Source organism: Homalodisca vitripennis, chromosome 4, assembly GCF_021130785.1.
Source record: "Homalodisca vitripennis isolate AUS2020 chromosome 4, UT_GWSS_2.1, whole genome shotgun sequence".
Lineage (NCBI taxonomy): Eukaryota > Metazoa > Arthropoda > Insecta > Hemiptera > Cicadellidae > Homalodisca > Homalodisca vitripennis.
The window spans coordinates 56358598-56382255 of record NC_060210.1 but is presented as its reverse complement, the minus strand read 5'-3'; the positions used below and the strand labels follow the sequence as shown (position 1 = coordinate 56382255).

Here is a 23658-nt window from a genome sequence, read left to right as displayed (position 1 = left end):
CACATAGACACTATCACTACTTGGCATAAATCCAGTGTCCACGATGTAGTGATGAAATAGTTATATTAATTCCATTATAATAAATCAAACAGCTAGCTACTGTGCCCTCTTATGATATTGGTATAAAAACAATTATTAAAAAATAAAAAACGAATAAAACTATTAATAAACAAATATTATTAATAGTATAAGTTATAAAATTAAATTTTAGTTTTTATATTTAGAAATTCCAAAATAACAGACTTGTATAAAATATATAACACTGTTTAGAAAATGTTAACAATAATCACTTAATCATTGTAAAGCACAGCAAAGTTTTTTCTATTATCAAGGTTGCAATTAGAACTTATCTACATTATAAATCATTACACTTATTTTTCTGATGAAAACAAATAAATTAGACGTATGATTTTCAAAGTTTTTAATATTTTATTAGTGAATAACTAGTTAAAAATGTGTTTTTTATTATTATATCAAAAATTGCTAATTCAAGACACAAATAAACATTTCCCAATCTTCATATAAAGATTTCAAGATTTATATTTTGTGAACATTTTTATACTGAATATCAAAAGCATCCATGTAGACATTGGATTGATTGAATACGTCACAGACTTCTGAGTAAAACTGAAAAAAATAAATTGACTTCAAAAGAATCATACTTGATGTTAATAGTAAGAACATTTTCTTTGTTTGAAGTTTATTTCTGACAATGGTAGGATTGTGAAGGACCTTTTGAAATTTTGTCTGTTTTTGTCTGTTCTAAATTTTTCCACATATTGTTTTATGAAGGGATAAATAGGATTAGGCCTACAAGGATATGCCATCATTAAATGTTACAATAAAGTAAATACACTTGTGTTTCTTATATTGTAAAATTGATTGATGTTAAATATCAGTAATCCTCTCTTTCTCTCTCCTTTGTGGTCCAGGCTTAAGAGCTACAGACTACATTTATAAGTGCCACAAAAGAATGTTGACTCACTCTGAGTCAGCACTGGAGCCTGGGTGAAGAAGTGGTCTGGCAGGTCCTCTACAGTCTCAGAGGCTGTGGCCGGAGCAGGGGGAGTTGTCAGTTCCGCATCTCTTCCCAGAGGTACTGTTGGCAGGCCTGCCCTGCGGCGTGCTATCATTCCTGACAACCCATACCGCTCCTGCAATATAACCAGTTGCAGTTATCTTCTACTTTAATAAAGTTAGATGTTGACACTTACTAACTGACAATCAAAGATCAGATATTTTAAGATGTGCAAAAGGTTTGAAATGTACTATACAGTGCAGTCCAGCTGTACATCCCACTAATATTATAAATGCGAAATTTTGAATGTTTGGATATTTGGATGTGTGTATGTTTAGATGTTTGGAGGTTTGTCCTCGAATCACGCTGAAACTGCTATACGGATTGTGCTGAAATTTGGAACAGGTATAGCTTTTGGTATGAATTAACACTTAGAGTGCTTTTACCACCCATAACACATTCATTTCACCAAATAAAGTCGAATTCAAATTGAAAAATTAGTTTGTTTACATTCGAATGTTATGATATTGGAGTGTTTTACATTGGATCCGGCAGATTACACTACAACACGTAATATAAATTGAACTGATACTTAACAGCTGTTAACACTTTCAGCTGAAGTTCATCAAAGGGGCAGAAACATGTGTTTACATTTAAATTTTAGTAAATATTGAATTATTGTAAAGTGGTTAATCAGTTGTGTAATGCAGATTGCAAATACAAAGTTATTTAATTTTAAATTTAGATTGCGCTTATGATCAATAATCCATCTAATACAATAGAAATGCTATTTATACACTGTTATAACAACTACCTTATTGTATAAAGCTGTGAATGTTTGCACATAACGTAATCTAATCTGGTTTTTTTTTTATTTATTTATTTATTCAATTACATTGTTTACACAGTTTGGCCTCGCCAAGTTACATAAAAAAAACTTTGTCGGCGAGGTCCAGCGATATTTCCTTACTTCTACTGCTCCACTTCTACTGGCAATAATGTCTTTAATAAGTTGTATCGCTTAAAATCAATTTAATAAATTAAACTACTAATGACGATTTATTTGTGGTTTAGGGTAGGCATCATGTTTCTATTTATATTTGGCAATTGTATGAATATGGTTTGAACTTAATATAACAATAACAATAACAATAAAATAATATAACGATTACATAACGAAAAAAACAATATAAATTTCAATAACATGGTTAGATATCTGAAAACGATTTTTCTAATAATATAACAATATATTCTTCTAGGAGTTCAGTGGTGTGTAATACGTGCATACCTGTCTGAATTTTGTTCCTCTTTGTCTGTCTCCAGTTTGTGTGCAGTAGTGTCGTCTGGTCGAAACAGTTTCTGCTAATCGTGGTTAGGTTATGTTTTGTTTTTGGGTTATGTTTATGTTATGTTTGCTCACTGAGTAAAGTGGGTTTAGTGGCTTTTTCGTAGTCGGTGAATAAAGTAGTGTGAATAAACAACAGTCTAGTACAGTGAGAGTGAATCTGAGTTAATGAAAATAGTTTTGAGTGTTGTGCAGTGTAGTGGAATGTCAGTGCAGGCTAGTGGGGATTGGGCCAGGCTAGGCCTATTTCTAAGACATCTACAAATGGCAAGTTTTGTCTTTATACTTGATATAGAGGTCTAGCTGTATTTAACCAAATGTAGGCTGCCGAATTTAAACTTCTTTAGATTTGGTAAATTTTCTATTTCACTAGGCAGTTGATTAAATAGATTCGGTACTATATATTCTGGTAGCCTGCGCCCATAGTCTGTCCTTGGGGTGTGTATTTTGTACTTAGCCAAATGCCTAGTATTATAGCTTCTGTCCAGGGTTTTCCTTAATTGTTTGTTTTCATAATATATCTGTAAAATTTTAAATTATATACAATCCTTTAGGTGTTAGTTGTCCTTTAAACTATAGTGCTGGTCCAATTGATTGTCATTTATGTCCAATTCATATCCGTAGAGTGCCCTTAAACATCTTTTTTGTAAATTTAGTATTTGGTTTAAATGGCTATTCGCTGTTGTTCCCCAGGTAGTTATTCCATATGTGATTATTGATTGAAATAGTGCCTTATAAACTGCTATCTTTGCTGGTTCAGTAAGTTTATTTTGCAATTTATGCATTTATGGCAATACAGGGGCCGAGTTTTCTCTGTAGTAAAGTTACATGAGGTTTCCATGTTAGCCTATTGTCAACAGTTATGCCCAGATATCTCACAGTTTCAACCAATTTAATACTCTCACATTGACATTGTTTATGACCATGCAAACATTCACAATCATGGTATTTAATATTTACTACTCTATCAATTTTCATATTCTTTTGGCAAATATGCATTAAGCATGTCTTTGGTTGTTTATTATTATCAAGCCATTGTCATGAGTCCATTTGGTTTAACGTGTTAAAATTATTCTGTAGTATTTCTTCTGCAATTCTTATATCTTTATGCTGTGACAGGAGTAGTATATGTCATCTGCAAAAGCAAAAAATGTGGACAATCCTCAATCTTTCTTAAAATCTCATCTAAATAAATTATAAAAAGAGCTGGACCGATTTGGCTTCCTTGCGGTACTCCGTACTTTATATTTCTCTCATCGCTTAGTGTGTTCAATACTTTTACCACAAATTTCCTGTCTTTTAAATAGCTCTTAAACCATTCTAAATAGGGACCCCTCACACCCATTTTGAATTTAGGGCTGCAACAATTTTATTATGCTCTACAGTATCAAAAAGCTTTTGAAAAATCAATAAACAAAGCCAATCCATGCAGTTTTTAGTGTCCATAATTTTATTTCCTATATCTGCAAACCCTTTTAATGCCATTTCAGTGTTGTAATTCTTTCTAAATCCAAAATTGTTTATGACTTAATATTTTATTCTCATCTAAGTATTTATTTAAGTTTTCTAATACATATTTTTCTAATATTTTCTCTACAGATGATAATATGGCTATCGGGACGATAATTTTGAAAATCCTTTTTACTGTTATTTTTGTATACTGGTCTAACAATAGATGTTTTCAAGCAATCCGGAAATATTCCTTCTTTTAATGATTTATTTATTAATGTAGTCAATGGTTTGGTGATACCATCCATTGCTTTTTGAATGTCTTTCATTCTTACTCCATCGATTCCTGGGGACTTGTCAGCATTAATGCCTTTTATTATTTTTACAATACTTTTCGGAGTAGCTATAGGTATGTAGAAATTCTGTAATACACTGTTATCCATATTGTCATTTATATCACATTCCTCTCTATTACCACAGCAGTGTTTTATTCTATCAATGCCTTCTAAAAAATAATTGGCAAAGCTATCCACAATTTCTTTGTTATTCATGGTTTTTCCCATAGCCACCTCAATTGTCTTATCAATATTATTTTTAGTTGTTCTTCCCAAAAGATAATTTATGTTTTCCCAAACCTTCCTGGAATTGTTTTTGTTGACTTCGAATAAATGCTGGTAATACCTATTTTTTTCTATATTTTATTTTATTGTTCAATCTATTTCTTAAATTCTTGTACAAATTTCGGAATCTGATGTTAGAGGGGTCCCCTTTCCATAGTCTAAATATTCTGTCCCTTTCCTTTATTAAGTTTATTAGTTCCTGGTTCATCCATTCTTTCAGTGGAGTCCTTACGTGGTGTCCACCTTGCTTATCAATCCTCCCACCTGTCCTATTTATGGTAATAGTACTTCTGTCATAGATGCTAATGAATTTATTTATTACTTTCTCGAATCCTGCATTTACACTAGTTGTATCTTCTATATCCCAAGTTTCTTTCTCTATGAGTTTCTTTAGCAGTGGTTCTTTTAGTATTTTAGTTTTTTCAACCTCAGTGTCTCTTTTTCTTCCTCCCAATAGCTCATATTCTGGCAACTATAGGGTAATGGTCAGAAATTTTGGTTTTAATTATACCAGTGAAAATGTTTTTAATAGACATATCCAGTTTTATAATAAATGTGGTCTATGCATGATCTTACTACACTACCCAGGCGTATTTCCTCTCTCGTGTAGTCCCATATACCCCTTTCTAGGGCCCCTTTCTGCTAATGCTGCCTTCATAACTCAATACATTTATATCACTTTTTGTTCTTCAGATTTATATTGGTATCCCCTATTAGTATCAAATTTTCGAGTGTGTGCAGTTTCGTGAGGGCATAAGTTAGCTCTTCGGTGGCCTGTGGGAGTGAAAAACCACTAGAGGAGGTGGGAGGTCTGTACACTGCATGAAATAATAAATTTTGTAAGGTTCTTTCGATCCCACTATACTCAATTCTCCAGTAATGTGTTCGTAAGTGCTGTATGTTATCAACTGTGATTTGTGAAAAACTGAAGCGTTAGGTCATTGACAAACATAACAATCCCCCCTCCCCCCTTGTTTTCTCTAAGTTTTAACACTTTAGTGTAGGATGGCAAACTAAATAAGCTAACTCATGAGAGTCACATGACACTTCAGATAAAAATAATCAGATCAAACTTAGGCCTACTATTTTTGGATAAAAATTTGTAATTTTAGTGTGTCCCAGTGTTTATTTAGAGATCTGATGTTTAGATAAAGAAGGTCTATATCCTTTCTACTTTCACCTAGGCTATTTGTCCATTCATCAAAACTGCCATAATTACAGTAATATAAACGACTATCGGTTAAATTTAATTCCTGCATGAATAATGAGTTAAGACTAAACTATTTAAAATGTAACAACAAAATCTAAAACATTACTGGCAAACAGGTTAGAGAGGCAACAAGTAATAACAAGCTAAATAGACTATTAAAAAATTAAACAAACCCTCTTTGCCTCCAATAAAGGGAACAATAAACTAAAGAGGTGTAAAGAGCAATAACAACAATCAATAACAACACACAACAGAGATCTAGATACAATAAACAACTACAATAAATTAAACAAACTATGAAAAAATCAACAATTTCTAAAGGCCTACTATAGTATAAATATGGTAAGAAATGCTGTGGTGGTAATTATAGGCTAAATTCATGCTACAGCTTCCAACAAACAATATAAACAACCAAATATCCAGAATACTGGTGAAAAAAGGGCTCCATTTCGAAGTTAAACAATTTAAGTTAGTTTTTTGTTTGAGTTTACTTTAGGCTAACCTAGTTTATCTTTTTTAGGTCATCTCTAGACTTGATGACCAGAACATTTTGACTGGTTTCTCCCTTTTTCACCAATTACTCTCCCGCCACTAAACCAAACAAAAGCGTAGCCATGTGTTCTGGCTCTTAGCTTAGCGTCTTTGAGTAACAGCCTATGATAACCCGAAAGACTCTCGTTGAAATAAACTCCGCTGATTTTTGCTTTTCTCCCACTGTGCAGCCACTTGTCTCTTATAGTCTTTGAATAGAATTGGACGATGATGGTGGGTGGGTTGCCGTCTTTTACGAGGTTGTAGACGATGTGCCTGATGAACTTGGGAAGGCTGGTAGTCCACATGGATGTCTTTGGCCACCTTTTGTAGCACCTCTGCAAGATTTTCTTGTGCTGAGTTTCCTTCCACTTTCAGCCCATGTATTTCTAGGTTTAGCCTTCTACCGTATTGGTCCAGGTCGGCAATATCAGCTGAAAGTTCTGCACCTTGGTGTTCAGCTTGTCAACTGCTTCTCTGGAAGCTTGACCATTTGACTTAAGGGTGTTAACTTCGGCTTTAAGCTCTTTATTTTCAGCTCGAAGTTCGACGACCTCATCCAGCAATGAGTCATACTTTTCAGCGAGAAACTTCATGGATGACTCAATTCTGTCGAGTTTTCCCTTCGTGTCCATGAGGGCCGTTACTTTGCCGAGGATAGACCTCTGAACACCTAGGCTACTAACCTCTAAATCGTCATCCGGGTTAGTTCCTTTAACATTCTGTATGGCCTTTTTACTGTAGTTATTGAAAAGCAAATGGAGATAACATTGCCCTAATACTTGAAGTATATACCCCTAATACATATTTAGTGATCGGTAAAAATATAAAAATCACTTAATCATCAAAATTTAACCTAAGTTAGATTCCGAAACCAATATATGAGACCATTGTTTTGGTTAGTGCAACAGCATAAATCAATTGTGGAACTGTAAATAGATTAGACCGGGGGTGAATTTAAACAACCAGAACAGACCCATATTGACCGCAGCAACTTTTTAGTTGTACGATACACTTTTGTCATTGGGATAAAAAGGCTAACTCTTATTGTTACTGAAGCCATCGAAGAACTTCAATAAATTATCATGGAATGTGGGAGGGAAATACTAATCTTATAAAAACTGTTTCACTTTACGACTTCAGGATCCCAAACCTCTGTTCTTTAAACTTAAATCTAAATTGGATCAGGAGATTGGAATAAAAACCCGACTTCCGAATTCTAAAATTATTGAGCTAATTCTTCATTGAAACCAACGTAGTATGGTGGAGACAAACACAAATTTACAAACATCTATAATGTAAACCATATTTCAAATTCCTTCTTTCTGTCACCAACAACTGAAAAAGAAGTGAAGGGCAAATTACATAGTGAAAAAATGTACTCTCACTCAGGCTTCGGTTCGAAAGTTAGTCTGTAAACTCTCAAAATTAAAACCCATGTAAAAAATAAGGATGACCACATATTTGACAAATTAGGTCTACATTTTTTGTGTCTAACTCTCCAGACTGCATGAGAACCATGTTAATAATAACAACTTGGAATTCCCATAAGACTTGACATCCTATCACAATCTTATTTTCTGCATTCTACATACCATATTTGACCCACTAAATAATCCACCTGCAGATAGTTAGGGGTGAGGAGTTGACAAGTTTTAGGAGAATACTCACAGCCAGATGCGTGTAGCCCCTCCGTGGAGTGCTGAGGGTCTTCCGTTCCTTCTCTATTTTCTCTCGCAGTGCCTTGGTTTTGTAGTGCTCCAGTAGTGTGTTGATACGATTAGCATGGGGATTCTCTCTCTCCGGCCAGCTCCCAGTTGCTTGAACATCCACGTTTTAATACTCTTTGGAAATACAAGATGGCAACAAAAGGTTTTAGAACTGATTTAAAACAAATAAATGAACTTAGTTAATTAATTAATTGACAATATCCTTTACAGATTAAATAATATCAGCATGAATAACTTCTTCAGAGATGGAAACTATAGCATTTCTCATTCTTACTGTTACATCTTGTCTTGTAGACCTCACCTGATGATAATAAGTCTCTACTACAGATAATAATCTGGTACCGTGAGATCTGAAAATCTAGCACCCCAATACACTGTTCCTCATGTACGTAAACATTTTGGTGGAAAAATCAGATCAAACGTGATTCTTACATCAATAGAAAAGTGTGCAGGTATGCCATCTTACATCAACCACACTCTTTGCCATCCTTGTTGAGGAATATATATCAGTAAGTTGAGAGGTTTATGTGAAATACAATTATTACATCACTTCCCATTTAATGTCTCATCAAAAAATAATCGTCATACTATTCTATTACAAAGTGTTTTAACTCCAGTACCGGGATGGTGGTTTACTATAAACAAATTCCTCATGTTGTGCCGATTTGCTTCACCATTGTTTCCAAATGAAGCCTCATCACATAGACGTAAATGTTAAGCCAATAATGACAGAAGATATCTCTCCACAATGAGACCGTAATATTTCAAGAATGTAATTGTTTTGGCAATGATTCAAGGCAGTATAAACCGGAATACTTAGATATTAGTCATGACAATGATTGCGTAATGAATGTTACTGTTGACTTTTTGACACTATTTGGTTTTTATTACAATGTCTTTCAGTTTAATCTCTACTTTTATATTTGGAAAAAAGCAAAAAAGTCAGTTTCTTTGGCCGCTATTTTGAAATGGTTAGAGATGGGGGAAAACAATAAACGTTACAGTTGTTCAGTTTGATGATATAAAATGGCCAACCTTTGCATTTGAAATTTTATTGTTAATCCAAATTTAGATTTGTTAAAATTTGGAATACGAGGTTGGACCCACAAATTATAATAATCCTGCCTTGTAGGGGTATGTATGGTTTGTAAGGTATTTTTATGTAGAGTGATAAATTCAACCGAACCGAATGATAACAGATCCTAATTTGAGGATTGAAAAAGTAGAACACATCGTAATTTTGGATATTTTTGGACGCTATTTTGAAACAGATAAAGATAAAATTGTGAAATGAAATTTAAAATGTTTGACTTTAAATAAGCTTTAAAATTATGTATCGCTTAATCTGATTTAACATTGAATTTTTCGAGATTCAAACCCAGGGACATCATACAAATTTTTAACATTTCAAACTAATTTTATTAAATAGCCGATAACTTATTTAGTGGGTTTACAATTTATGTGGTGGATTCAGTACATACAATTTTTTCTATACAAGTAATGAACGGGTGGTATGGACTCTGTATATTCTACCTTATCATATGGTACTGCTGTTTGGGCTGTTTGGGGATGTTGTAATGTGAATGAATGATAGACACTGTTTGTCTTTAAAAACAGTCAGAATTATAAATAAAGAGCTACAGTTAAGAGTCATATCTGTTTTTAGAGAATTACACAACACTATTTCATTGCACTGGGACATGTGAAGGTCCCACTGGGCCAGAACTCACACGAATGTGATCATCATAATCTGTATAGGAAGAGGAAGTGGAAGAGGAATGGGAGTAAGTGCTGTTAAATTTTCACTATGTCAGTATTTACCTGCAGTCTGGTCAGGGATTCCCACATCTCGGGTAGTCCACCGACAGAAGAAACATGCAAGATAGTAGACCTTCCCTGGCATCTTGGAGCCGTCCTCTGACAAGCGAGAGATGGTGGTAGCACGGACTGACAAGGCATTCAAACAGTTTGGACAATCCATGCACGTACCGCACCTGTAGTAAACAGTTCATTAAAAACTTGTAAACATTGAAACAACAAGATCCTGCACTTTGATATTCTATAAACCTGTATGTTAGACAATGTACAGATCAACATAGAAGATAGAAGAACATATTATTTTAAAGAAGAAGTTTAAAAAATAGTAAGTATTGATGTCTGAGATATGCGTCATGTATGTATTTGACTCAGTTACGTAAACAATGTCTATGTCAATATAAAGTTTCAGCCACCATCAATGTTTTAGACTTACAGTATGTATTTACAACTTTATAAAAAAATTGAATTAACTCTAGTTACGTGTTATTTACCTGTTTTTCTTTAAACGCGCTTCAGATGGTGGAATATTCTCCAAACAATTGGAACAGAAATGTGCTTCAACCTAGAAGAAAAGCAACATAACATTATTACAACAAATATGTAAACTGTGCAGTACATTCATAAATTGTATTAGTAAGCCAGAATATCTGAAAATATCTCTAGTTCAAAATCTTTCATCACAAGCTATATATGAGTTTTAATTTAACTCAAAACCGATTACATCTACAAAAAACGGAACTACACCTGATATTTTGATATTTCTTTAAAACATTTTCTTGCTTTCTTAAAAGGTTAATCTGACCCCAAATGTTGCAACGGTAATTTAGGTGCTTCTGGTGCATGTTAATACCATAACAAAACTTCCACTACTAGTGTCAGTGGTACATTAATTACAGTTGGTGGAGTAGTAAATGTAATATGGAACTGGAGCTGTCCAAAAGCTCAAAATCTTCAATAGAAATTGATTCACATCATGTGAGGATTTAAGATTTTACTGAATAGCTCAACTTGCCTTTCGTATCATTCTGATCATGTCACGGATACTCTTTGGTGAAAACAAAAGGATCTGTGAGGATTCTTTAAAAAGAAATCATACGTGTGGAAGGCTATAGAGCATTGTAGACCACTTTTTAAAAAATTTGTCAAACACCATTAAAAGCCTAAACTTTTGGTCTGAAAGCTTAAATGTTTAATGTGTGATCATTATACATACAAATCACATGGGTACAACAACTGTGGAAGAGTTCATGGTGGGGCAATTACATGCAAATGTTAACTTAATTGCTACTTAATTAAACCTACTTATCCAAATTTAATAACTAGTGGCATTGTGTAGTGTAGAGATTCTGGTGATTTACATTCATATAATTATTACATTGATACAATAACGTTAATTTGTAAAACAAAAAAACAATTTTTCCATTCTGTCATAAAAACAATTAACACTTCAAATAAAAAATTGGCACTTTACTAAACTAATATAAAATTAGACAAGGGAAACAGTGACATGAATAGGTCTGTCATGAGCAGTGAAATTGTTATAGATCCACTGGTTTGGTTGACCATAAACACCATTTAAACTTGGGGTAAATACTTTATGCAACAAAATTATTACAATAGTCAGGGATTGCACCAAATGTGGCACAGTAAGGGAGAGAGAGATAAAGAGATATTGGCAGCTCGGGAGTTTACACTGGCAAGCAGAAGTCCCTCACCAATTTTTGGTGAAAATAGGTTGTTGGGTGCCTCCGGTCACCGGTAAGCAGTGATGAAACATGTTCTAGCTATTTCAAACATCCACGGCCTGTTCTTCTTCATATTTTATAGCTATTGGTGGGCAAGGAGGGAAATTTTACGTCAATCACTCTTATTTGGCCTATCCCTTAAGCTTATAAGTGCTGAGTTTTCAAGAGTGATGTTATACGCTACTGCCAGATTTATTTACTGCGCACAGAGCTGCTCCATAGTCAGTGCAAATATAGTGTGTTTCTCACACACTATGATCAACTTCAGCGATACTTCATTTATAAACTCCCATCACAATCTCCTGATTCATCATGTCGGGTCGTGGTTAATAAATTGAGTCCATATCCTGATCACAATTACTGCACTACTGAATGTTGAACGTAGGTCTAATGCTTTAAAAAAGAAAATTTTTTATACAAATTTATATTACATGTTGCTTTTAATATGATATTCACATTGTTTGTAACACAAAATAAACTAATAGTTTAACAATGAATTTAAAAACCAGAAAAGAAGATGATTATAAGCATATCCAAACTGAACGAGAAAATGGTGTGGCTTGACTTCATGATGGCCCCATCACTTTCATTTTGACAAGAATGCGAACTCTTGCTGCTAACCTGCAACCTACTTACCCCAGACTCCCTCTCCTTTGGAGGGATACAATAAATCACCAGAAGGTGTCCAGTTTTTATCAAATTTTTTCTAAAATATATCTTTTGACTGACTAACTTACGTTCTTGAAGCTCTTTTCTTATTGGAAATTATATATTAATTTAAACAAACTCTCCAATAATATAAAGTTTTTATTTTTGTGAGGCCTTTCATACTCAATGAGAACATCTTCGGACTCACACAACTGAATAAAAGTAATAATAACAATAGTAACATAAACAATTTTGTACGAAATAAAAACATATGTCATTAAAAATACAAGAGATAATAGGCCTATTCTATGACAGCACATTATGTTAAAATATGTATATATAAAAAATAAAGTTGATATTTAGTTAAATCAAATAAAGTAACAGTGAATTTTGAAAAGGCCCAGGTTCGTTGTTTACCAGATTATTTTGGTTCTTTTTTATAAAAACTGTTTCATATGCATCAAGGAATCTTTTATTCTGTACTTCTTTTAATAATATCTCATAGAATATTATCTCTTTGTATTTTTAATGACATATGTTTTTATTTAGTACAAAATTGTTTATGTTACTATTGTTATTATTACTTTTATTCAGTTGTGTGAATCCGAAGATGTTCTCATTGAGTACGAAAGGCCTCACAAAAATAAAACTTTATATTATTGGAGAGTTTGTTTAAATGACTAACTAACTTACTTAGAAGAAAACCCACAAAATAATTTTAATATCTTCCAATTTATTTTAGAGGGTTTGAAAACCCTGCCTAACTTATTGAAGTCTCGATAACTTTACTTGATATACAAGCTTTTTCTACAGCAACAAAGTTATTTTACCGTCAAATTGTTAGATCCGGCAACTGGTGCTAATACTCAGACAGTCAAAAACTTGTGGAGGGCCACAAAGTTTAAAAAGTGGTATACAATTGACCTATTAGCAGAAAATCACTTTGATTAATTATAAAAAAAAGAAATCTGGAGAGGATGCTTTCAACCACTTCTTGACAGCAATTAATCATTGCTACTAAAAAGAAAACGTATACATAGTTCTGTCACTTTCCAATTTTCTATTCTACATGTTTTTTATGTTGTGTTATCATTACATTATTATTTATGAGTGTTCCCTATTTCTGAATCTAATTGTTTGGTTGTTTGTTATGGTTCCTTTATTATTCTTGATATTGTCACTTTAGGCTATATATTAATTAAACTAATTATTTTAACTTCAAACATGATTGATACTGAAGGTGCTGCCAAAGCATGCGCTGATGGCCAGAGGCACTAGTGTCAGGGTGATATGAACTTTTATTCTTAGGTCTGAATTAAAAAAACTTCTTTTATTTGGGCCAAATTCCCCTGATTTCAGCAAGAACCAATACGAGGTTGATTCAAAATCATAATAAGATCACGTGATGCCTGTAGAACAACTAAATATTACTCTGTGCTAGAAACATAGGCCTAGTTCTACTTGTAAAGTTCTATATCTTCCTTATTTGTCATTTGCAAACTTTGAAACCTTATAAATAATTGTTTTGTCCAGGAGGATGATAGCAATAGGTTAATACCGGGAAAATCGTCTTTTGCCACTCCGGTCATTAACCCATTGCGGGCGACGAAACAGCTTAGTATGTGAAACCCAGCAACCAGAGTTGTTTACAGCGGTAGGCAGTCGGCCGCAGTGCTGCAGCACATACACAGTTTACTTGTGGTAATTTTAATTGCACTATTAACACATTATATATTTTGTATATAATACTAAATGCATTTATTTATTTAAATAAGTACTGAACTAAAATAATAAAATAAATCAGCACTTATGAATAGTAGACTAGACTAAAATATTTTACTTACGTTTCTTGATTGAGACTCTGAAGTGAAATTATGCAAAGGCAAATGAATTAGAAATGGTAAAGTAAAACTACAATCCAAACGCGGCCTTGTGGTAACATTTATTTCTACAGTACAATCAGGTAGATTCAATAAGATCGTTGTAAGCCTACTAGAATAGTTTGACAGACTAATCTCGTTCGATTATTCACTGTTAGAAATTAACCTACTACTGGATAATTATTAGTTATTGCCTAGATAGTGTTCCAGTGGTGGTGGTATCAGAATCAGACTGGATGTCAACCTGGCCTGAAGATTCGGCTTGTTCGTTGAAGGCTTCGCAAAGCTCGAGATTATACGCTAATATTCATGGACAAACACAAACTAATTCATTGTCAAACAAATCATATTCTCCGTTACCGCAACTTTATAATAACAATCTGCCAAGTTATGAAGGACACAGATTATTGCTCATTGTAAACAACAAATGCGACCAACTGCCATTTCTTACAAACAAAACTGAAGATCATATTAGTAACAGCTGATAATATTCCAGCTGACATTATTTGTAGGCTACTTCTGCAAAAACAATACAGTAGGCCTACCGAACATAACTGAGAGCATCCAAGCGCATTCTAAGGGAAAAAGCCTGAAATAAACTGCAATTGCTAAACGGAGAACAAAGGACATCTTTCACCCGCAATGGGTTAGACTCACAATTACCCAAACATTTGTTCCAATAATATGAGAATAACATTTAGTTCCTGTAGCTAACAGTAACTTGCCTGATCTAGCTACCTGACTGCCTCGCCTACCCAAGGGCCAACCACCCTAACCAAGGGTCTAGTACCCAATCCAAGGTCCTACTGGGCTGCAGTATAGTAAGCGGCCACTACCACCATCAAATCAGGGTACCAAACAATTGATTAGAAATACCTAATTATCAAATACAAAAACATTTTAACTATGGTAATTTATAATTAATTAATGCCAGCTCTTTTGTATTGAATAACAATGTTGTTCCAATTTAATTCAAACAAAGTAAAATCATTTGTATAATATTTGAATAATGGCCACCAGTACTATGGCGATGTACATGTATTATTTGTGTCACAAACCTTCAAACAGGTTTATCTTTCAAATAGCACAAGGTAACTTAAGCTTAAGGGACTTTCCACCCTTTCCAAGGATGTTTTCCCTCTAGGGAGAATGGAGGATACTTTTTATTTTTTTTTCTCACTTTAGTTTTAGTAGTATTTCTATCTTAGCCACTTATGTAGCACTTTCCATTCGAAAAATCAACAAATAATATCAAGTGGGTCCGAAAGCGTTAGGCTTACACATAGCAGGCTATTACTCACTTCATGACTAACACAGTAGCCACAGCGAACTTTCAAGCAATGGCGACAAAAATACATTCTCGTCACTGGTTTCAAACATCCACATGTACAAGCATAAAGAACATAGTCTGGTTGATCCAAAGATGTCATTTTCAGTAATACTTTTCCAATGAGGGTTAAATATCAGAATTCACTATCCTCCTTTCCACACCTGATCCAACTCCACAGTCTACTTGACACTGACACCAACTTGTCAACGTTCTCTAAACTTCAATCAACGAATCAAGCCGTCTGCTACATTACATAGAATAATAAATAAAAACGTCTGCTAAATGGCAATATTGTATCATTGATTATAATACAATCAAATACTGTGTAGAAAGGGGCCAGCGTTAACTCATTACGCTGATAGAGTACGTTGTCAATACAGTATGATACACCTTGTTTATATGATGAAAGAATCAAACAGATTTTAACTGAGATTACTCAATATTTATTCACCCGGTAAATATTATGAATACATGTAGTACATATTATTTACTCTATAATACGTTTAACTCTTTACAGATAAATAACCAAAGGGCATAGTAAGCAATCACAGATAGTTCTTAATCCAGATCTTGGTAGGTATAGTCTCCAAGATTATTATAACTAGATTATAAGGTAGCCTTTTCCTAATAGTATTTCACCTCATTTTGATGCTGAAGAGTCTTTCATTCAATTCTGGCGCTTTGTTATGGAAGTTATTAATAAGCATTACCACCTGAAATGAGTGGTAGTTTTCTTGTTTCCTCTTTGACTCTCCAGCGAAATTCAAATGGTGATCACAAAAAGATTCCGTTATACAAAGTTTAGTCTTTAAAAGGTGTGTTTACTTACGGAGGCTCGTAATGAATGCAAGAGACTGACCAGTATATTTAATACTGACTGCATTGCTGAGTTTGATTAAAATTTAATGAAAACCCTAAAAATTTTATAGAAACATGTGCATAATCTAAAGTAACCATCTTTTACTCAAGGCATTTCCCATTTTGACGATGTAACTGCTTTCAGCCCTGAATGCATTGGTGAAATTTTTACTGACTATATTATTATTTTCGATCTTTAAGCCACCAGCTACTAATGCTCCAAGTTGCTCTTTCTGTATTGCTAATATTAACCTTACCACTTTAACTGTCTCTACTATTGAAGCTGAGACGAAATCTTCAATTACGAATTTTGACAGAAATATTGCCCAAACCTAACGATTGATAGTTTATTTCGTAATGTAATTACAATTTAAATATACATATCTGGTGAATCAGATTCTGGTATTGACTGTAGACTAAGTATTTAGGCCTGGTCAACTGACATATAATTTACCAATGCCATAATTCACATATCTCCTTTTTTTATTATGTGCCGAAAGGAACGGTCTTCATGGTACCACTTTTTTGATTGACTAATATCAGCTATTAACCATTATTGATAAGTATACTCTTTATTTACCATTTTTACAGCTGTTGTTAAATAATGTACGTTAACATTCATGTATGCATTATTTAAATATCAAATTGTCATCTATTACTTTATTTTTTTTAATTCATTGATAAGAACTTTCCACCTTCAGTAAGTAAACAAATATAAATGAAGAAAATATAAATTTACTAAATTTTGACTAAAAAACTAAACCGGCTACAATATTGTGTCTTACTAAAACATTGAATAGGTATGACATTCAAACTAAACATCTGTGAAGCGAGTTTTTATGCATTATCTTATAATTAAGGTAGCAAAGAAGTGATTTTTCATTTTTAAAGAAACTCTCAAAGATAAGAGAGTTTTTCATAATTACTTGTTTTGTTGTGTGTGGTAGTTTAAGTAAAATATTTTTTTTATGAGAGCCAAGGTAATTTAGCCTCTTTGTGTAGATTTGTAAGGGTTATAGTATACAAAGCCTGCTTCAAAATATATCATTTTGTAACACCTTTTATAGTGGCTTGAATAATGTGTCGCGTAAGACGTTTTATTATAGTTACACTTGATCACACATGTCATTTTATTACCACAATGGATTTTAATAATTTTAAGCTTTTTGTTATATACATGCTCAATTTTTTATTGGTGGCCGGGTGATAGTTTAGCTTAATATCAAATTTATTGACGTACATTCTCTAATATTTATATATCCAGTCCGTCACACAATTTTTCATTTTCTTCTTTATACAAGGAACCGCCAGAGAGTGCAGTTGGCGGCGACCCAATAGAATGGACTGGCCTGCGCGACGTTGCCCACACAACTGCCGCTGCCGCCCGGCACGGCTGGCGCATTGTGGCTGATAAGCCGCTGCGCTGTCACAACTAAACACTGACACTGAACATTTAAAACTTATCAGTATAATTGAAAAACAATATTTAAAATGCCGTTGGCAGTTTGCAATATTATATTTAAATTACTTGTATAGTTTATTAATGTTACCTGTATTACAAACTAACTATCGATTAAAACAAACAAATCGTCCCGTCAGTTAGTCAGAGTAAAGTACAGTACTTGCTTATTTCCATACAACTTTTCAGTGATTTTAAACGATTACTAAACACACACAAAATTAATATACATGTTGCTTATATTGGACACTGCATGACGTGTTGCTTGATTAAAAATAATTAAAACAATATAACAAGATAATCAATTTTAAAATTATCGAACAATTATATTTTTAAATTATGAAATAATCAAATTTTCCACTAAATAATCTTTAGGCCTACTATTTTAAAATGAAATACGTTAAAAAGCATGATTGACTTAATAATATTCTTACCTTTGCACTTGTATATTATTTATTCGCTCTCAGAGCGGCAACATCGTAGCCAAAACCTCGGAGTCTTCTTCATTTTCACTTTCTGTCTCACTGCTACTCGTGTCAGAATTGTCTGCTAAGTTTATAATTATTTTATCTACAAACACTTGTGCGGATACATTCCTTTTCAAAATCAGCTTGCTGCAAGGCTTCTGCGTGCTGAACTCTTGATTGCCAGTCTTCTTTAGTCACTTTGTCCAGAGCATCATGAACAAGTTTCTCAACGTCGGTTATTTTAAATGTCTTATTATTACGTGCTACCTCTCCCTTCACTTGAGCCCATACCATTTCAATGGGATTGTACTGGCAGTGATAAGGAGGGAGCCTGACAACTGTATGTCCCATTTCATTGGCTAATACGTCGAGTTCATAAGTTTTTTTGTTGGGTTTTATATGGGAGAACCCTCATTATAAGTTCTGGTTTCGTTTCTTTCATACAGTATTGTATGTTTTTTCGAGACAGCCAATTTTGAATCTCTTCCTTTCTCCACGATGAATTTGGAATTTTCTCGGCGAGTACTGAGTGGTATGGAGCATTATCCATAACGATGATCGAGCCTTCTTCCAAAATGCATAGCAATTTTTTAAACCATTTTCTAAACGATTCAGCGTTCATTTCATCGTGATAGTCCGAACTGGATGATGTCTTAGACCGAAAAACCCACTTACATTCTTGCAAAAACCCATCTTTTGCCGAACCGACATGACAAATTATTAATCTTCTACCTTTGCCGAGAGGAAACCTTTAGTCCACCAGACTCAGTCGTATCCTGCCATATGTATTTTCGAGTATGGTTTTTCATTAACCCATGTTTTTCATCGAGGTAATATATGGGCCTACAATCACCAGATTCTCTAAGCTCTTGCATGGTTCTCAAAAATTTTAAACGAGCCGCTACAATATCATTTCGTTCCAATAAAAACTTTCTACCATCATTGGTTTTCTTATACCTGAAACCAACATGCCTTAATAATCTATTTGTTGAAGTTACCGATCCGTTGTAATCAAGTTTTGTTTGAGATCCTACGTGATTCTTTTTGATGTGGGAAATTCCCCCTCTGTCGTAGTACGAAAGGACAGTTTCGTCTCAAAACATCTTTTTTCAAAGTCGTCAAAGCCTGTTATTTTTGATTTTCGACTTCTTTGTTTTCCTGGCGTTGAAAACTTAATTTCTGATGATGAAGATCCATCTTCTTCGGCCAGCTTAGCTTCTTTACTTATTTTGTTGACGGTTCTTTCCACTTACACCACAGGCCTCAGCACACAGTTTACCACTTTGCTTAAAGTTTAGAGTTTCTCTCGGAAATTTGTCAACGACAGTTTTTTGAAAAAGTTGTAAACGTTGTAAATAATACGTCGTTCTCCACTATGTAGGGTTTTTCCGCTACCACTCTTACTTCCGGATGGCTGTGCACTTGAACAAACATCATCACACTCCATTTTGTCCAAATAAGGAATCACAATAAGAAGTATATTACAATTGACACTACACAGAAAATAATCGGTACACTTATAATAGCTACTAATAAACAACACTTAAAAAACACGAAAACGTTTCATCAACAGTAAAATTCAGCACAAAATAATATACGCGTACTGGAAATTGAAGAGAATGCAGTATTTTCAACCGCCACTGATGAAGCGGCAATAGGCACTGACTGACGGTCAGAGACAGGAAGGAGGAAGGGGCTGTTTCTTGGAAATAGTATGACTCATCCGTCTGGTATTACCACCAACTGCTGGCTGGTGCGGCTTTTGTTTACAGGCATTTCACCCGTTTCCTCCTCCACATTTTCACTCGTCTGAATCCTCTATTATGTACTGTGTTCAAATTTCATTGATGTTATAGAAAACCGTTACTTTAGAATTTTTATAAGAAAGTGCATTCATATTATAAAAAATACTTGTGCTGTATGATTTTTTCAACTATGACCAGTTTAAATATTTAAATCACCCACTTGTAATAAAAAACAATTTTTACATAACACAGATTCAAGACTATTAATAGCCAGGTAGGAAAAATGCTTTCAAATGGTTATAAATTTATGAGAACCGAAGTGCGTAACAAAACCGTTGCGGCAACAATTTCCATCGTTATGTACTGAATAAGTATATTTATGGAAAAGAACATATATTTCAAATGTATTTGATAACTTTCTTACCAAATTGAAAATCCATTTAACATAACATGATTATACTATGCACACATGTAATGCCTTATTATATATCAATGATAATGGCATTATCTAACTGTTTAAATACGGGAAATTAACGTTTTTGCGGTATTTTTATTTTTTCTTTTTAATTTATATTTCGGCTAAAGATTTTAATCCTACGATCTTCGTATATGAGTAATATAATACAATAATTTATTTCAATCCATTTAACTCAACATGGAAATAAGCTACAGAGATGTACTTTTTTTTAAAAATGACCGTAAAATTACATTTTGTAATACGTAGTTAATTAATTCAAGACAGCTCTAACATTTCTTTCGAGCGTAACGATTAAGTATTTTAAGAATGTTGGACTCGCGCGGCTTGTGGTTACAGCGGGGAACAAGTTTGGCAACGTCGCTCAGCTCTCGTTGGCCGCTCCAAGGTTACGGGCAAAATAGGCTCCTCCCTCAACTGCACTTTCTCGTGGTTTTTCGTATAATGAGGCAATATTCACATGCATTGTTTTAATTTTGAAGTGAAAACTTCTTTAGGCGCGTTGAGCGTTTTGGTAGAGGGTAAAATCCTCGGTTCGCGTCACCGACATGCTAATGATACTAACCTGCATGAAAAAGTCAGTCTCGCTGTGTTTTTTAACCGCAGACTTGGCCGCGGACTACTAACCTGCATGAAAAAGTCAGTCTCGCTGTGTTAAAACTTTCCCGGCGGAGTATGAAAACAGACTGCGAAAATCAGTGACCTTTACGGCTTCCTCTCGCGATTTAAAAGTGAAGCCAATGTCGTACAATTCTGTAAGATGCGTCAAATTAAAGCTCTTAATATTGGCAATATATTGGTTACATTTTTAAATATTAAAAAAATTTCGAAATAATTTTGATTATTGTTTACATTTTACATAGCGTTTACAATGACAAGAAAAAAGTAGTAAGCGAGGTTTTCTTTTATTTTTTGGTCAGACAAAATTTGTCAGCGAAAAAGTTGTGTGAAAATAGATGAATATTCTTTTTTGTAATTTATCATTTTTTTATTGGAAGTTTAGTTTAGCCTGTAGTAGCGTATGAAGTGATGAGTGAACGTTTCTGCCGGAACTGTAGTTGGCGCATTGGCTCACTGATACCGTATTAACTCAATAAATTAGTTTATTGTGCAATAAAAATACCTTTACGAAAGAACCAAGTTAATTTAACTAATTTATTAGTTTTAAAAATATTGTGGGTTTAATTGTTATTGCAATTATATACTTTATCCGTAAGTAAAGTTAAATTGACCACGTGGGAAGTTCAAAAGTGAGTATGAAACATATTAATATTTTTATACAGATAAATGAATAATAAAAACAACGAATATATTTTTAAACATTTTTAATATTTGTATTTAAAATTTAGCATTATTCATTTTAATTATGTTTTTAATATTTAACCTCTTCATCATGAAATGAGTATTATTACGGTATAAGATTTATCTTACTAGCGTGGTAAAATAGATTTCTAGTTATTTGATAATATTTTTTCGTGGATTTTAAAATTGGAAAATTAAAAACGCGTCACATTTACAATTACAGATGTACTGCTACTATAACGTATTGTTAATTACTCTCAACTTAATAGTTCCGTTTTCACTTCTATCGGCAGTCCCACGACTGCTACTGTTTTTTTTTATGAACTTACCTATGTTCTCTGTACAAAATATAATACGGTGTTTTTTTCAGACAAGAAAAATTGAATAGCTTCTGCGGTAAAACTTCATCAAACAAACTCAAAATGGAAAATTCAGTAATTTTAATGCAGATTAAAAAAATTGCAGTTAAACAAATTTTACTGAGTAATATGACAAACATTTCTTGTTCGGCCTTACAAATCGGTATAAATTCGGATACACAAAACCAAATATTAACTATAGTTTGTATTATATGAGGACTATTTATAATAGTTGTAATTTGTTTGCAGTTACAGCACCTCTCATGAAATTTAAATATTATTTTAACTATGAAATGAATGAAATGAAATGAAATGAAAAATGACTTTATTGAATACAACGTAAAACATATTCAATTGGCGAGGTTAGGACTATTAAGTCCTCTCTTACACCTAACCATAAATTAATAAACTCTACTATTACTGTAAAAATAAGAGCCACAATACAGTTTACATTACTATTTTACAATCGAAAATTATAATATCTATTTATATAAAGTAATAAAATGAAACAAAGGTTTTCTATGAAACTAAAAATAAATACATAGAATAAAACTTACAAGGGAATTTAACAGACATTCATCCATCACCATTCATACAAAGCCATCGTCCCATACCCTATGCCACGATATCGTCAACCCGAAGAGGCCCAAAACAGATGGTCCCTAAGCACCCCCGAAACCGTTCCCGACTACGAATACCTCTAATATGATCCGGGAGATTATTCCAAAGTCGACAAGCAGAGACTGTGAATGATTTACTGTAAATAGAGGATCTATGAAACAGGAATAGATAACAGAGAGGCTCCACGTCGAGTATTCCAATTGCTTGTTTCAGAAATGAAAGAAAAGCGTTCAGACAGATAGGAAGGGGAATGATCGTTATACAAAAATAGAATGTAACATGCTGAGAATGTGGAACTGACGGAGTAGATTCAACTTTAACAGATGTAACTGATTGATGAAGGGTGTTATATGGTCATATCGTCTGAGGTTGAAGATATAAAGCGAACACAATAATTTTGAGCACGTTGTAATCTGTCCGAAAAGCTCAACCGTCATGTCATTTATAACTTCGCTACAGTTGAAGTTATAAATGACTATTATAACTATTATTCCTTTATAACTATGCTGAAATTCTGAATCTTACAAAATTGTTCAATATTATACTATTTGTATAGTTATTCTTATTGCATTAAGTTTAGTCTGAATATGACTAATCACTGAACGTTATAACAGTTGTTGTGAGCTATCAGTTCATTAACTGAAACATCAAATGATGAAAAGATGGTATAAAAAAACTGAACTAGATTATGGCCGGAGGATTGGTGTAAAATTGTTAGACAATAGTTTTAAACTTTAGAAAGATTTTCGTTCATGTTTTCAGCCATCAGTGTAAGTGTATATATTTTGAAATTGTGTATGTGTTTCTTTATAATAAGTATCTTATTTAAGTACCAGCGTTGATCTTTATACATAATATGTAACACTGAGAACAACGTAAGTGAAATGTTGATTTGAAATACATCCAGATAGATCAATAAATGAATGTTAGTGCAAGGGTATAAAATTATTGTTATATTGGTTGCATTTTTTTATGAAAGAGAAGCTATGTATATTGTTGAGTAATTGTATAAAAATAAACATTATAAAAATAATACACACACATATTG

General features: G+C 33.3%; 1 protein-coding gene across 1 annotated transcript in view; it reads right to left on the bottom strand.

Annotated features, from left to right (window-relative positions):
- The window catches only part of LOC124359332 (dynactin subunit 4), a 44220-nt gene extending 28691 nt beyond the window's left edge, over nucleotides 1-15529 (bottom strand). The window contains exons 1-5 of the mRNA XM_046811996.1: nucleotides 15296-15529; nucleotides 10213-10283; nucleotides 9725-9897; nucleotides 7845-7993; nucleotides 986-1154 (exon numbers count right to left, since the gene is read on the bottom strand). Coding sequence (XP_046667952.1) covers nucleotides 986-1154; nucleotides 7845-7993; nucleotides 9725-9897; nucleotides 10213-10283; nucleotides 15296-15424 — 691 coding nt within the window. The 5' untranslated portion in view covers nucleotides 15425-15529. The remainder of the gene's footprint in view (nucleotides 1-985; nucleotides 1155-7844; nucleotides 7994-9724; nucleotides 9898-10212; nucleotides 10284-15295) is intronic.
- Between the last annotated feature and the right edge of the window lie 8129 nt (nucleotides 15530-23658).